Source organism: Vombatus ursinus, unplaced genomic scaffold (genome assembly GCF_900497805.2).
Source record: "Vombatus ursinus unplaced genomic scaffold, bare-nosed wombat genome assembly UNPS02014867.1, whole genome shotgun sequence".
NCBI lineage: Eukaryota > Metazoa > Chordata > Mammalia > Diprotodontia > Vombatidae > Vombatus > Vombatus ursinus.
This window is the reverse complement of record NW_020954645.1, coordinates 1,994,931-2,010,418: the sequence shown is the minus strand read 5'-3', so window position 1 is coordinate 2,010,418 and position 15,488 is coordinate 1,994,931. Positions and strand designations below refer to the sequence as shown.

At 39.4% G+C, this 15,488-nt stretch overlaps 1 protein-coding gene across 1 annotated transcript in view; it reads left to right on the top strand.

The window, feature by feature from the left end:
- Positions 1-712: 712 nt before the first annotated feature.
- Positions 713-15,488, top strand: part of CCDC12 (coiled-coil domain containing 12) — a 65,374-nt gene continuing 50,598 nt past the window's right edge. Inside the window, exon 1 of the mRNA XM_027842129.1 lies at positions 713-839. Coding sequence (XP_027697930.1) covers positions 744-839 — 96 coding nt within the window. The 5' untranslated portion in view covers positions 713-743. The remainder of the gene's footprint in view (positions 840-15,488) is intronic.

The window sequence follows — 15,488 nt, the reverse complement described above, 5'->3', positions numbered from 1 at the left end:
AAATTATCTATTTTGCTTTTCGTAATGTTCTCTAGCTCCTGTTTGGTCATGAATTCTTCTGCTCTCCATAGATCTGACACAGCCTTTCCTTTTTATAGATGAAGTTATTATTAGCTTCAGGCTCTCGCCCTAAGGGCCTAATACCATTTGTCTCGAAGGCATGGTGGTATAGCGGATAGAGTGCTGGGCTAAAATTTCACCTCAGATGCTTACTAGACTGGAAAAGTCATCTTTAATATCTGTGAACCTTAATTTCCTCATCTGTACAATGGGAAAAATAATTTCATTTTACTTCAGGCAGGCTGTTGTGAGGATCAAATAAAAAGTATGTAAAGTGTTTTGCAAAGCTTAAAATGCCATATCAATGCAAGCTACTATTACTTGAAGAGTTAATCTATCGCTAAAAGTCATGCATAAATCAAATCACCTTTCAAAAAATGCAATAGATGAACTCTATGGACCTAGATCAAGAGGGCGCTATCGACGCGCTCTGAGCTCCTTTGATTAGACCTGATTAGAAATGCGCTTCCGGGGATAGGCGATGGTTTAATGGGGACTTAAAGCAACTGTTTTCCCCAGGGCTGCCTTGAGTCGTCACCCGATCCCGCCCCTCAGGCTTCTACGCTACCACTATTGGTCAAAAGGCCCCGCCCCCTCGCTTCTCAGCCCATTGCTTTCTCTCTTCCGCTGTTACTCTTCGGGGTCATGCGCTGTACCCGACCGGAAGCTAATTGAGAAACAAGATGGCTGCGCCGGTCCCTGCTGTTGGACGTCTGGAGGAGGAGGCGCTGCGGCGGAAAGAGCGGCTCAAGGCGCTTAGAGAAAAGACTGGGCGCAAGGTGAGAGGAGAAGAAAGGCGGGATGGGTGGCGGGAGGCTGCCGCGGCGGGAGGAGTGTGGACGGAGCCGGGTAACTGCCCAGGGCGCGCGGGGGCAGAGCTGGCCTGCAGGACTCTCGATGGGCGCATGCGCGTGGATCTCTGGCGAGGCTGGGTGTCAGCCCAGAAGCCCCCTTTGCCTAGCATCGGAGGCCCCTCGACTTGGCCTCCTCTGCCTCCATCGGAAAAAGGCGGTGAAGGGCGAGCGAGCGTGGCAGCGAAGATATTCTCTTCCCTTCCTATCCCCAAAGGGGAAACTGAGGCGTGGGGAGGGGAAGATGAAACGAGATGAGATGGAAGTTGCCTTTCAGTTTTCTGGGGGTCATTCCTCCTCTCCATGGGGAAGGGAGAGTGGGTTTCTCTACTCTGTGCTCTTGTCAGCCTTAAAGAGTGACAGGAATCTGAATTACATTGAAGATAATCCGAGGAGGTTAGGCAAAATGACGTGATGGGAACAGCGTTGGATTTCAAGTCAGAAGATAGGGTTTTGCATCCCTTCTTTGCTTTACTCATGTGGCTTTCTTCTCTTTGGCCTTCCTAGTTCCTGTCTGTCAAATAAAGTTGGACTAAAGTCCTTTTGCACCAGGAGCCCAGAATGAAAGAAGTGAAAACTTAGGGTCTTTCCTCAAAGTCCGACTTTGAGTTTGGTGTTGGATATAGAAAGATACTACAACTGAGTCTTTGCCAAAAAAGAGATCGAAAACTAGCAAGAGGATGAGACGTGTATACGGATTGGTATGTTTCAAAGACCAGGAATCGGGAAACCCTGGTTCTTGAATTTGTACTCTGCCACCAATTACTTCTGGAGAAGGAAATGGCAAACCACTCCAATGGCTTTGCCAAAAAAAACCCAGTTAGGGTCACAACTGAAAAATGCCTGAACTGACAAGTTACTTCCCTGCTTTGAGGATCCATTTCCTCATCTGTAAAATGAGGGGGTTGGACTAGAGAGCCTCTTAAACTTTTTCCACTCATGACCCCTCAGCGCTTCTTAATGTGACCCCACAGTTTAAGAAGCAAGTCGCTCCTTCTAGCTTTAGGGGTCTATGAGCCTATGGATCTAAACTATATGTGCACCTGTACATGCACGTAACATACCATGAAAAAGTTAAGTAACGGAGGAACCTGTTCACTCTGCCATACAAGGCCTGTCTTTTCCTACCATTGTTCTTGATTATTCTTGATATTGTTTTGTATGCCATATCATGCTATTAGACTGTCATTTTTTTTTTAACAAGGTTGGAACAGTCTTAGCAAAATTTTCCCTGAAAGTCTTTTAGAAGATAGAGATGAAGAGGGAGAACTGAGAGGAGGTGAGATATGAATGATGTACTTATTCTGCTCCTGTCTAACTTGTTTATTCACAGTAGTCCTATCTCCTGGGATGAACTTCTCCCCCTTCACAGACATGTCATTCTGTTTGAAAGGTGGATACATACTTTGACTCTTCATATACTATATGAAATATGTAACTATTTATAATATACTTTAACATTTCCTAACTTGTATTATAGGTATTTTTATATATAGTTACTTGTCTTATCCCTGTGCTAGATTGTAAACTCTAGAGGGCAGAGGTCATATCTTTTTTTTTTTTTTTTTATTTGGAGGCAGTTGGTATTAAGTAACTTCCCCAGGGTCACACAGCTAGTAAGTGTCAAGTGTCTGCGGCTGGATTTGAACTTAGGTCCTCCTGACTCCAAGGCTGGAGCTTTATCCACGGCACCACCTAGCTGTCCCTAAGGCCATGTCATTTAATCTTTATATCAAGTGTCTAGTGTCTAGAAGATGTTTATTATTTGTTGAATTCCTAACTTGATGACTGGTGGTGGGACACTGGACTATTCTAGGGGAGTTAAATAGATTTAAAAGCAGTGTCATGTAATGGAGAATGAATTCAGAACCAAGAGATCAGGGAGAGGTAGAATACCTCTGCACTGAGGTCACAGAAGAGGTTTTAGAGGAATGAGAGAGGGAGAAATGGAAGGATAGGAGGTTGTGCTCAGAACTTTCAGAGTTGTAAATCATAGAGGTAGACAGTTACTGATGATTGTGAGATTCAGAGTATCACAAACCCTGGGGTGGAGTGTGATTGTAGGTCAAGAGAGTTGAGGGGGTTAATGAACTGGAGGCCAGGGTAATTGAGTGAATATGTTGAAGTCCCCATATACAAGGGCATGGGGAGGGTGTGAACAAGGTATTGAACTTCTTGACATAGAAGTGAACCAGCAGCTGGTAAGATGATACAGCAAACGTCTAGGTAGAGAGATCTGGAGTGTGTGAGCCTCTTTGCAGTGAGAGGGTAGTAGATGTTAGAATGCTACTAAGCAGTCCTGGGCACAGTCTCTTTTGAGACTACTTTTGAGGTAGTGAAAGGTAGCGCGTAGGTACTGACCTTAGAGTCAAGAAGACCCACAAAGGTTTCTGAGGTTCAACATTGCCTCTGAGAACTTAGTAACTCTGTGAACATGAGTGATTCACTTTACCTGTGTGAGTGTCAGTATTCTCATCTGTAAAATGGGGGGGGTTGGACTAGATGATTTATAAGGTCTCTTCTATCTATTAATCTATGATCTACTATTCTTACTATTTTTTCACCGTCTTTGATAGTGTTAAGTACAAGTAATTACAGTCATTATGCCTGGAGAATCTTAACTGCAGAGACAATGAAGAAATGGAAGAATGGATTGAACCTGAAAAGATGAGACCTTGATGAAGGATATTGGCAGTAAGGAGTAGACCATTCTTTTTCCTGACCTGTTGTGTTAGAGGGCATGAGAAAAGTGGGCCCCAGTATTGGAGAGAAAGTAAGGAGTTGAGAATGAGCTATTATTGAGTAGTGAGTGGGAGATTAAGAAATGGAGGCACTTCGTATATATGGATCTTTCTTTCTAGGGGTTTGTCTGTGGAAGAAATGAAAGTTGTAGGACTTAGCTTGAGGAGATGGCAAGGTCTTTTTTTTTCCCCAAGGTTTGGGGAGAACCAGGGGTCTTTTTAGAAGGCAGGGAAGGAACTAGTAGATAAGGAGAGATTTGAAGTGAGAAACATCTGAGGGGGCAAATTGCTAGAGGAATGGCAGCAAGGGCCCAAGTAAAGGGGTGGGGGTAGATTGGAAAAGACTGATGCAAAGGAGGAAGTAGTGGGGAAAGAAGAGGGTTTTTGAAGTGTAGGATAGGGGAAAAGAGGGAGCAAATGATGGATAGCCTCAATTTTTGTTGTTAAGTAGAAGGTAAGATCCCCTGTTGGGATGAAAGAGGGTGATCTAGGAGTCTTGAGAACACAAGTTATGAAGAGTCACTATGGAGAATGATGGAGAATGATAGAGAATGTCAATCAGGGAAGAGTAAATATTGGCTCTACTTAAGGGAAGATTAACAGTAGAGTGGAGGTTCCAGAGGGCGTAACAGAAGAGGAAGCCAGAGCAGGATAGAGATTTGGGAGTGGTAGGGCTCAGGTGAATGGGAATTGGGGAATGGGGACATGGGGGACTTTGAATTTCAGAGGATTAGGAGAGGAGAAATTTCGACTGCTATAAAATAGGAAAGAAACATTTGATTGAGACCACTACCTTCAAGAGGCCTGTGATGGCTAAGGTAAAGTTGGTCTGTTGTCCCTCAAAGCCTAGAGAAGAAAGGAGATACAGTTGAGTATCATGGGTAGGTGATTGGATCTCCAGGGGCCTACCTGACAGAACTCAAAATCAATTCCAGTTCCCTCTGCCTTCTTCCAAGATGTGTGTGTGTAGGGGGGGAGAGAGATGGTGCCCACCTAGAAGGTAATCTGCACGCGGAGGGCTTGGCTCCTGCAACCTAGGGTCTGAGTCCCTGCAGTCAGACCTTAGCCCTGTCTTCAAGGAGTCAATAAGTTAAATTGTGTGAAGACATTTTAGGACTTAGAGTTGAAAGGGACCTTCCTGATTATTTAGTTCAACTCTCTTTTAAAGAGCAGGAATCTGAAGCCAAGAAAGTAAAGGGCCCCTAAACCATGGTCATATAGCTGGTAAATTCAACTGGAATTCCAGCCTGGGTCCTTTGACTCACATTCACTGCATGAAAATCTGAATAATTAAAAGATTTAAATAGTAGTTTAAGGCAACATTAGCAGCAGCATATCATAGTGGATGGAGCACTTTGGAGTCAGGAAAACCTGCTAGCTATATGAGCCTAGTAATGTACCTTACCCTTTGGGATTATCTTCTAAGGGAGCTTCCATACAAGTAGTTCTTTTACGGAGGAAGTCACAGCTTTTCGATCTGTATATTTGTATTCAAAGGAACATTAGAAGTAGTACATAGTAAATTGTCAAATTAAGTGTGTAGATAATTGGTATAAGAGTTCAGAGGAGGGAAAAATGTACCGTGTATTTTTTTTTTTTTAATCATTGTTTGGGTATAACTTAAGCTTTGGAAGGCAAATGAAAAGGTCTTTTAATTGAATCAGGCAGTAATCTGTAAGCATTTTTTTTTTTTGAGAGGCAATGGGGGTTAGGTGACTTGCCCATGGTCACACAGTTATGGAGTATCATGTGTCTGAGGCTGGATTTGAACTCAGGTCCTCCTGACTCCAGGGCTGGTGCTCTATCCACTGCACCACCTAGCTGTCCCTCACAGGCAAGCATTTATTAAGCTCCTACTATGAATAAGGCATTGTGGATATAAAAAATGAAGCAATCTATACTGTCAAGGAGCTTATTGAATTCTGTGCTAGAGACTTGTCCATATTCAAGCATAAACAATAAATGCACAGTAAGTACAGTTTGGTTAAGGTGGGTGGGCACTAATTTTTAGGGGGATCAGGAAAGACACCCTATAGGACGCAGTGCTTGAGCAGAGTATTGAAGGAAGAGAGATTCTGTGATGCAGAGGTGAAAACTAAGTAGCCCCCAGGTGTGGGGGATGGTCCATTCAAAGGCATTGAGACTGGATGTGAAGAGCTGAGTTTGAGGTTAGTTTGGCTGGATATTAGAGTGCAGGAAGGAGAATAATGCTAGAAAGATTGAGGCTGGGTTGTATTCGTGTTGCTAAGGGTTTTAAAAACCAAACAAGAATTTTGTCTTTGAAGGAGTAAGGAGCCATTGGAGTTTGTGTAGGAAGATGTAAATTTGCCTTTTTTTAAAAAAAAAATTTTTTTCATTTGGAAATTTTTTTCCACTTAATAGTATTTTATTTTTTCCAATTATATGTAAAGATAGTTTTCAGCATTAACTTTTATAAGATTTTGAGTTCCAGCTTTTTTCTCCCTCTCCTATCACCTCTCCAAGACAGCATGTAATCTGATATAGGCTATACATGGTACAGTTCTATTAGATGTATTTCCACATTAGTTATTTTGTGAAGGAAGAATCTGAACAAAAGGGAAATAGTATGCTTCAATCTGCATTCAGACTCCATAGTTCTGGATGTGGATAGCATTTTCCATCATGAGACTTTTGGAGATGTCTTAGATCCTTGCTTTGCTGAGAAGGGCTGAGTCTATCAAAGTTGGTCATCGCACAATGTGGCTGTCCCTGTGTATAGTGTTCTCCTGGTTCTGCTCATTTCACTCAGTATCAGTCCATACAAGTCTTTCCAGGTTTTTCTGAAATCTGCCTGCTCATCATTTCTTATGCAACAGTAATGTTCCATTACATTCATATACCACAACTTGTTCAGCCATTCCCCCACCGATGGGCATCCCCTCAATTTCTAATTCATTGCCACCACCAAAAGAGCTGCTATAAATATTTTTGTACATGTGCGTCCTTTTCCCTTTATTGTGATCTCTTTGGGATACAGCCCAAGAAGTGGTATTGCTGGGTCAAAATTTATGCACATTTTTTTAGCCCTTGGAACATAGTTCCAAATTGCTTTCCAGAATGGTTAGATCAGTTCACAACTCCACCAACAATACATTAGTGTTCCAGTTTTTCCACATCTTCTCCAACATTTATCATTTTCCTGTTTTGTCATGTTAGCCAATCTGATAGGTGTGATATGGTACCTCAGAGTTATTTTAATTTACATTTCTCTAATCAATAGCATAAATCTGTCTTTTAAGGGAAGTCTTTGGTAGCTATATGGAGGATGGACTGGAGTAGGGGGAGACAAGGCTGGGAGAACAAACATTAGGCTGTTGTAGTATAGATAAGAGGTGATTAATAGAGTGGCTGGCATATAGTAGGGGCTTAATAAATGTTTATAATTTCATTGAAAATTTTGAGCTAAGGTGGTCTTTCTTTCTCCTTATATTTCCTTATGCCTTTATTTTTTTCTGTTTAAATTTAATTTAATTTTTTCCAGTGAACTAAAATCCATCTGTCTCCCTCTTCCCTTCTAATTGAAAAAGAAAGAAAAATAAAATCCTCCTAACAAGTATGCATAGTCAAATGAAACATTCCCAGATTGACTGTGTCCGAAAATATATATGTTTCAATCTGCATCCTGAGTTCATCACCTGTATTAGGATGTGTGTAGCACAGCATGTTTTATCACGAGCCCTCTGGAATTGAAGTTGGTCATTGCATTTCACAATTATTTGTCTCTAAGGTGTAGTTACTGTGTGAATTGTTCTCCTGATTTGTCTCACTTTACTCAGACATGTTTTCCCAGTTTTTTCTGAAACTATCCCTTTCATTTTTTCTTATGACACAGTAGTATTTCATCAATTCATGTACCATAATTTGTTTATCCTTTCCCCAGTTGATAAACACCCATTTAGTTTCCAGTTCTCTGCTGTAAATATTTTTGTGCATGAGTCCTTTTCCTCTCGTTTGATCTCCTTGGGATAGAAATATAATAGTGGTTATCACTTGGTTAAAGAGTATGCACAGTTTAATAACTTTTGGGACATATTTCCACATTGCTTTCCAGAATGGCTGGACCACTTCACAGCTCTATCAATTAGTTTGATCTATTAACCAATGTGCCTGTTTTCCCTCAGCCACTCTGATAGTTATTTCCTTTTTTGTAAACTTCCAACATGATGAAGGTGAGGTAGAACCCCAGAATTGTTTTAATTTGCATTTCTCTAATTATTAGTAATTTGGAACATTTTTTCATATGGTTATTGATAGCCTGGATTTCTTCCTCTGAAAACTGTCTGTTTATATCCTTTGATCAGTTACCAATTGAGTAATGACTCTTATTCTTTGATATTTGAATTAGTTTATTATATATCTTGGAAATGAGACCTTTGTTCCAGAAACTTGTAAGATGAGGGGATTGGACTTGATGATCATAAAGGACCCTTGTTCTAGATACAGTCAGTTCTGCTATAATGGGACATATGAATTTCCCGAACCACAGAGCTTATGGGGAAAATGGGTTTAGGGACACAGTGTTCAAAAATGTCAATGTCACATATAAAAAAGATAGGAACTGAGTTAAAAATGGTAGCAGAGTTATACATATTTTATGTAGTTAAGAAATAAGTAAGTACTACAATAAATAGTGGAGGTGTCCTGGGCCTCAGACTGTGCCCTGATTTAAGTCCTCTTGTAAGTTTGGCAGGTGGCAACTTGGACTAAGAGACAGAGAGAGAGAGAGAGAGAGAGATAGAGAGAGAGAGAGACAGAGAGAGAGAGAGAGAGAGAGAGAGTGTGTGTGTGTGTGTGTGTGTGTGTGTGCGCGCGCGCAGCTAGGATTAGCTCTTCTCCAACCAACTGCATGGAAGATATATGATAAATATGGCTCTTTAGCTTGACAAAGACCTGACGTTTCCTTGAGGAAGTGTCTGTTAAAAGGGTTGTAGTTTGCGAATTTTAGTGAAGTAGTTTATGCACCTCCAGATTTAAAAGATACGTGTTTGACCTTTTGTACCCTTATGTTGTATGAGTTCTTCTCCAATGAGAGGATATTAGGACTAGCATCATGCTGCTAGGTAATCATGGAGGATAACCTTGACACATCTACTATTCTTACCATCTGCTGGCTGTAAGATCATGTTAAGCAAGTAATTTAAGTGGAAGGATCACTACACTAATTCATTGTGAGCTGGAGAATCTTAACTGCAATTGGGGAGGAAAAGAACAATTAGGATTTCTTTCTCCTATTTCCTCAAATTAGGAATAGTTGATTGTAGAAATAGAGCTATACTTTGAGTAAGGACTCCTTAGGAAGGCAGCACGGTAGAATGGAAAAGAACTCTCTCTCTGAGGTCAGAGGACCAGGGTTCAAATCCTGCTACTGATATTTATCTGTCTATCAACATGGGGAAGTCATTTAACCTGACTAGGCTTCAGTAATTTGTAGAATGAAGGGATTGGATTAGGTGGCCTTTGAGGTCCCTTCCAGCTATATGGTATCTTATGGAGGGTTCAAATCTCAAATCACCTAATCTTAATGAACCTCAGTTTCTTCATCTGTTAAATGGGGGTAATAATCCTTGTGCTCCCTGCCTCATAAAGTTGTTGTGGGGAAGGCACTTTGTAAGCCTTTAGTTGCTATAAAAATGTGAATGTTATTGTTATTGATCCTACTGCTACTATGATGGCTCCATGATCTCATTAGTGTGACTACTTGCCCCACTGGTGCCCCATTCAATTTTTTATGTTTTTCTGTATAGAAGCTATGCATCTGACCAAGCTTCCATCTGACCAAGGTGCTGGAATCCTTTCTCTGATTCTTTTAATGTTTCTTGGATACTCTTAGCCCTGTTACATGATTTAGCGTGCTTCTTTTTCTAGCCATCCCTGTTCTTAATGATGTCTTTTATTCTATTTTGGAAAGTCAGCTTACACTATGTGTCTTTTAGTTGGCTTTTGGATCATCTGCAAATGGTAATAGTAATTGTTATGTTTATTGCAGCATAAGGATTTGCCAAGGTTGTAGGCTTTGTCATTTGGTACAAATGCTTGTGTCGTTATTGTCATGTCATGATTTCAGCAAGGTTTGATTTTCCTTTCAGTTAATTTATCCCATATTGTGTTTGATACTCAGCAAAAGTAAAAGACCTAAGTTTTTGGTGGTGGTGGAATCTGTTAACTTCTTTCTCCTTTGATGTTTATCAGCCTACTCAGATAGTTATTACTTTGTGTTGTGATATATCTACTACAGTCTGTTGCCAGAAATACTAGTCAGAATCTTATGAGTAGTGCTTTAGTCTCTTAGACAGTGTATTTGCCTACTTGTTGTGACTGAGATTAGTGGGGTTGGAGCTGCTGTCTGACCACAAGGGATAAGAACACTTTTTTAAAGAAAGGATTAGAGTCTTTGGGAAGTTTAGACTCAATTCTGAGTAGTTCAAAGAACCATTTTTTGGGCATGGAATGGGCTTTGACATTTATATCCACACATATGTAAATATCATTGTTGGCTGAAAATATGGCCTTTTTATTATTTTACTTCTTTTAAAGCCTTCTCTGGCATGAGAAAACTCTTGGCTATGAGCTCATTTCTGAATAATAGGCACCCAGAAATTACGTGTGTTTTCTCTTTCCAAATTAAGAGCTAACTTGTTATTGAGATCATTTGCATTACCTTTGAGGATGCTACTGTTCTTAAAGTAAGATATTAACTACCTGATTGGTGCCAAGAGCCTTGTAGAGTGTTTGGAGTACCAAGAATTTAGGAATAATTATGGAGTTCCAGGAATGAATTCATTCTTATGTTTGAAAGTATAGTTAATTGTAAGCCTTTCTTCTTTTTTTATCCATGCCCCTTTTACTTTATAGTTGGAATTTTCTTTTGTTTCTTCTTTATCCTGGAAAAAAAATTTCTCCCCTAAGGAATCTGTGGTGATAATTCCTAGGTATATTTGAATTGGCAGCATTTGACAAGATAGTTGAACTTTCCTGGGGTGGAGAAAATGTATATGGGAATATATAAACCTCTCATTTTCCTTTTTGACTTTAATTGCTTATTTTCTTTTGTTAGGTATTTTCAATTTTCTTAGATTGAAAAATCTTGCTGGCAAAAATAAGGCTGGTTTCTTCTTTCTTTTTGTTTTTGCTGTTAGCATTTATGGGTTCAGCAGAAGAAGATTGTGGTGTGCCAAGCGAAAAGGAAACCTGAAAGTGAAGCTTTTGTGTGAACTGAGACACTGGTTTCATGTTGGCTCAGACTTCAGTTTAAAATCTTGGTTTAGAACAGGGGTAGGGAACAGGTGCTGCCTTTTCACTGAGTCCTAGTTTTATAGAACACACCGTTTTTAAGGGGATTTGTTCTGTGAAGTTTGGAGTCAATCAAAGGGCTGCACTTGAGGGCCTAGAGAGCAACATGTGGCCTTGAGGCCACAGGTTCCCACATCTGGTTTAGAAAAATCTTTCTACAGAAAGAGAAAGGAAGAGTTTATAATTCTATATAGGTATACTATTTATCTCAACTCCTACCCTTCCCTAAGCTGTAAGTTTTCCAGCTACTTGGTTTAATTAATCAACAGATACTCATTAAGTATATATTGTTTAATGTTTTTCTTAGAGATAAGTGAAAATTGGAGGGAGGATATATCAGTGAATCATATTAGAAGTAGGAGTTGGGTTTGCTGCTTTGTTTCCAAGGGTAGAAGGCTGTCTTGTGGGACTCTGAGATGCTGAAACAAGGCAGGAAATGCTCATTGGCTGCTTTTGGTGAGATAAGGTTTAGGGTTTATTTTTATTTATTTTTTAATTTTTTAATTTTTTTTTTTGGTGAGGCAGTTGGGGTTAAGTGACTTGCCTAGAGTAACACAGCTAGTGAGTGTCAAGTGTCTGAGGCTGTATTTGAACTCAGGTCCTCCTGACTCCAGGGCCAGTGCTCTATGTACTGTGCCACCGAGCTGCCCCTAAGGTTTATTCTTGTTATGGGGAGGAAGCTGCTATGCGTTGTTAGGTTATATTTCTTCTATCAGAGAGGATACTAGTTTAAGATGAAACCTACCACTCTTCATTTGATAGGTGATTAGCACCTTTTGCTTGAGCTTACTAAAGTAATTAATAATTATAAGCTATATACACATATAATTACTATCTTATTTGATCCTTACAACATCCTTGGGAGGTAGGTACTATTTTGGGGGTGGGGGTGGGGGAGGAGGTGGAAAGATACAGTATATACAGATAAGTTAGTACAAGGAAGTGAGGAGGATAGCACTAAGAACTGGGGAGATGTGGGAGGTGTCACAGAAGAACTGTCATCTAAGTTGAACCTTGAAGAAGAAAAGGATTCTGTGAAGGAGAGATGGGCAAGATATAGGGAATTCCACATATAAATGCAGGGTGGCCATAGATAAAGTATTGGATTTGGGAAATAGCTAATAGTCCAATTGGGCTGGAACGGAGAGTTCAGAAAGAGGAGTAGTGTAAAATAGGACAGGAAAGGTAGGTTGAAAGGGCCTTAAATGTCAAGTTAAGGCCTTTTATCCTCCAACCAAATGGGAGCCAGAGGAGTAATATGGCCATATGTGTGCCTTCGGAAGATTTTTTTTGGAGGTAGCTCTTTGTTGGATGGGTTGGTGAGGGCAGGGGCTGGAAGCAAGGTGCTCAGGTGGTTATTTAGGTCCTGAACCAGTAGTGGAAGAGGAGTGGCAATGCAGTACAGTAGAGAGAGCATGAAACTTTGTTGGTAAAAAGACTAGTTTTAGTCCCTTCCCTTAGTAGTTGTTTGACCTCAAGCAAATTGCTTGGTTGTCTTTGAACCTCAGAGCTAAGAGGTATCTTTAGGCCACAAGTATATCTGTCCACTCTCCACTGTGATACCTTAATGCTGTTGTTGTTGTTATTGTTAGAGACTTCCAGAAATCTAGCCTAAAGTAAGGTGGTAGTATGCTATAGATTAGCCAATTGAGGATCAGAGACTTGCTCACAGTCACCTGGCTGGTGTCACCTAGGATTTTCCCAAGGCCTTCACAGGGTATATCACTCACAAAACCATAGAATGATAGAATGGGAAGGATTGTTTGAAATCTTCCACTCCAGTTCTGTTCTAGTACCGTGATTGGTGCTTCATAATCTTATCCTCCTCAGTAACACTAGCTCCCTTCTTCATTGCATCATTAAAGTTCAGTGGGGCATATTTGTAAAGATGGTTGTTAACTCTTCAAAAAAAAGCTACCAGTTGACAAGATACTTTTGACTTTCTCATGAATCTTGGTAATAACTGATATTATCTCATTTGGTAGTTAACTGATATGTTGTAGAACTGTTTTTGTAATATTTCTGCCATGACAACATAACTGCCTTGTTTGCAGCTGGCTATACCACCAGTCCTTTCCCTTTCTGTCCAGTCGCTCTTACTACTAAATGGGGAGAAATACTGTCAGCTCTACTGATTTCTCAAGAATGAGCAGAAGTGAAACTTTAGTTTTTAAGATGACCTTAATCATTATAATTTTGGATTCTGGAGAGATATGTTCAAAGGAATAGATTTCAATAAGTATTTTTTTTTAACTGACTTATCTTTATTGTCATGGCAATGGGAAGATGGAATTTCTATCATGTCACCTGACTTTAGAGTTTAGCTGATCTCTTTAAACGTGTGGCCTGGGCCTTCCACTTCTCTTATCTTAGTTTGTAGCTGGATACTGAGAATTTCCTGGCCAAAGCATTTGATTAGGCTTTCTTTGCGAAAACAAATGACAACTCCTTTTCGTATTGAAAGGACAGAAGCAGAGGAGTTATTTTAAGCATTGTAGCAGAAAATGATTTGTTTTGGGACCTTTTCATTTTATTCTTGCCTATACACTCTTCAGTATGGCATAGTAGTTACTACCATACAGGATGTCTAAAAAGTCTTAATGCAGTTTTAAGCTTATTAAAGTTTAAAACTGCACTAAGACTTTTTAGACACCCTTATGTATAAATGCTGTATTTCCATTGTTTTTATTAAAATATTTTTATTGGTACCTTTTTTTATGTCATGTTGATTTTCTTTATTCCACTCTCTTGCCTTCCCAAAGAGCCATCCTTTATAACAAATAATTTTTAAAAGAAGAAAAAGAGGAGAGAAAAAAATGAGCAAAACTGATAAGCATCCATTTTGGGCATCCTCTCAATTTCTAGTTCTTTGCCACTACAAAGAGAGCTGCTGTAAATATTTTAGAACATAGAGGTTCTTTTCCTTTTTCCCTGATCACCTTGGGAAACAGACCTATAGTGGTATTGCTGGGTCAGAGGTTATACACAGTTTTATAACTCTTTGGGCGTCATTCCTGACCACTCTTCAAAATGGTTGAATCAGACATTTGTCATTTCTTCCTTCTGTCATTTTAACCAATCTGAAAGTGTGAGATGATATCTCAAAGTTGCTTTAATTTGCATTTCTCTAATCAATAATGATTTAGAGCATTTTTTCACATGACTGTATATAATTTTGATTTCAGTGGTACCATTTTTAATATCTTTCCTAATTTACCTGTCTAATAATTTTATTGATGTGTGGAATTAGAAATGAGGAAACTTTTTAGATAGGTACCAGCTTTTTAACTTTTTATCTTAGAATTGTCTATGTTGGCATTGATAGGTTAAGGGACTTGTTCTGGACACGTAGCCAAGACTTGAACCTGGATCTGTCTGAGTCTTAGATCAGTTCTGTAATGGTTAAGCCACACTGCCTCCCATTAAAAAAGTTAATATACCGTGGGATGGTATGTTTTCTGCATCTTTCAATTTAATTATGTGACTGTAAGACTGTGTTCTTTTATAGAATGTTGTTTATAAAAGCCTTCCTGTTGCCTTCTCATGTCTTCATCCAAGATTCCCTTGATGCATGTATAGGTATGTTGGGAAATGATTCCTGAATGCCATCAAATTTGCATTGATTCCAGCTCAAGTTTCCTCTGTATATGTGGTCTGTCCCACCTGTTTTTTTTTTCTTAGTGCCATTTCTCTTTTCTTTTTTAAAATTTTTTATTTTTAAGCAATTGAGGTTAAGTGACTTGCCCAGGGTCACACAGCTAATAAGTGTCAAGTGTTTGGTCTGAGACTGGATTTGAATTCAGGGCCAGTGCTCTGTCCACTGCGTCACCTAGCTGCCCCATTTCTCTTTTCTTAAAACAACATATTGGGCACTTGAGTGTTGGAGCTCAAATATGGCTGTTCCCTACCCTGCCTAATTTGTCATTGATAGAGAATAATTTGTTATCATAGTCTTGACAGGTCTTTTTCATTTCTCCTTTGTTCTAGTGTTCATTTCATCCTTAAATGCCTGGGTAGTCTGACAGAATGGAGTATTTTACCAAGCTTTTTGTAAAATTGTTTTTCTCTCCAATGTTTCTGACTGTTTTATGAGGTGATATTGCTCGTAAACTTTTACCATCCTCTGTAAGATTTTACAAACCAATTTGTATTCTAAATTGGTATTCCTATTGGCTAGCATATATCTTTGGCAAAGAGATAAAGTCTGCTGGCCAAGATGTTTTAAGGACTTTTGGTTTCCTTGTTGTCTTTGCTTTATACGCTGGTCAAACTTCCATAGAAAATGATGATAGTCTGTGTTGTGTATTATCCATCCATTTCCTGTTTTTGACAACCAATAATTTATTTAAATAAGTCAAGCTGGAGCTGTTCTTCAGAATTGACCTGACCTCTATAATCAGTATTTTTCTCTCTGTTAAAAATGTTACATTTTTTCTGATTTTATTTGGTTCTTATTGTGCCCAACTCTTCCTACTTCCTCTTCCTTCTTTCTTCACCTCTTGAAGAAAATATTTGATATATATGT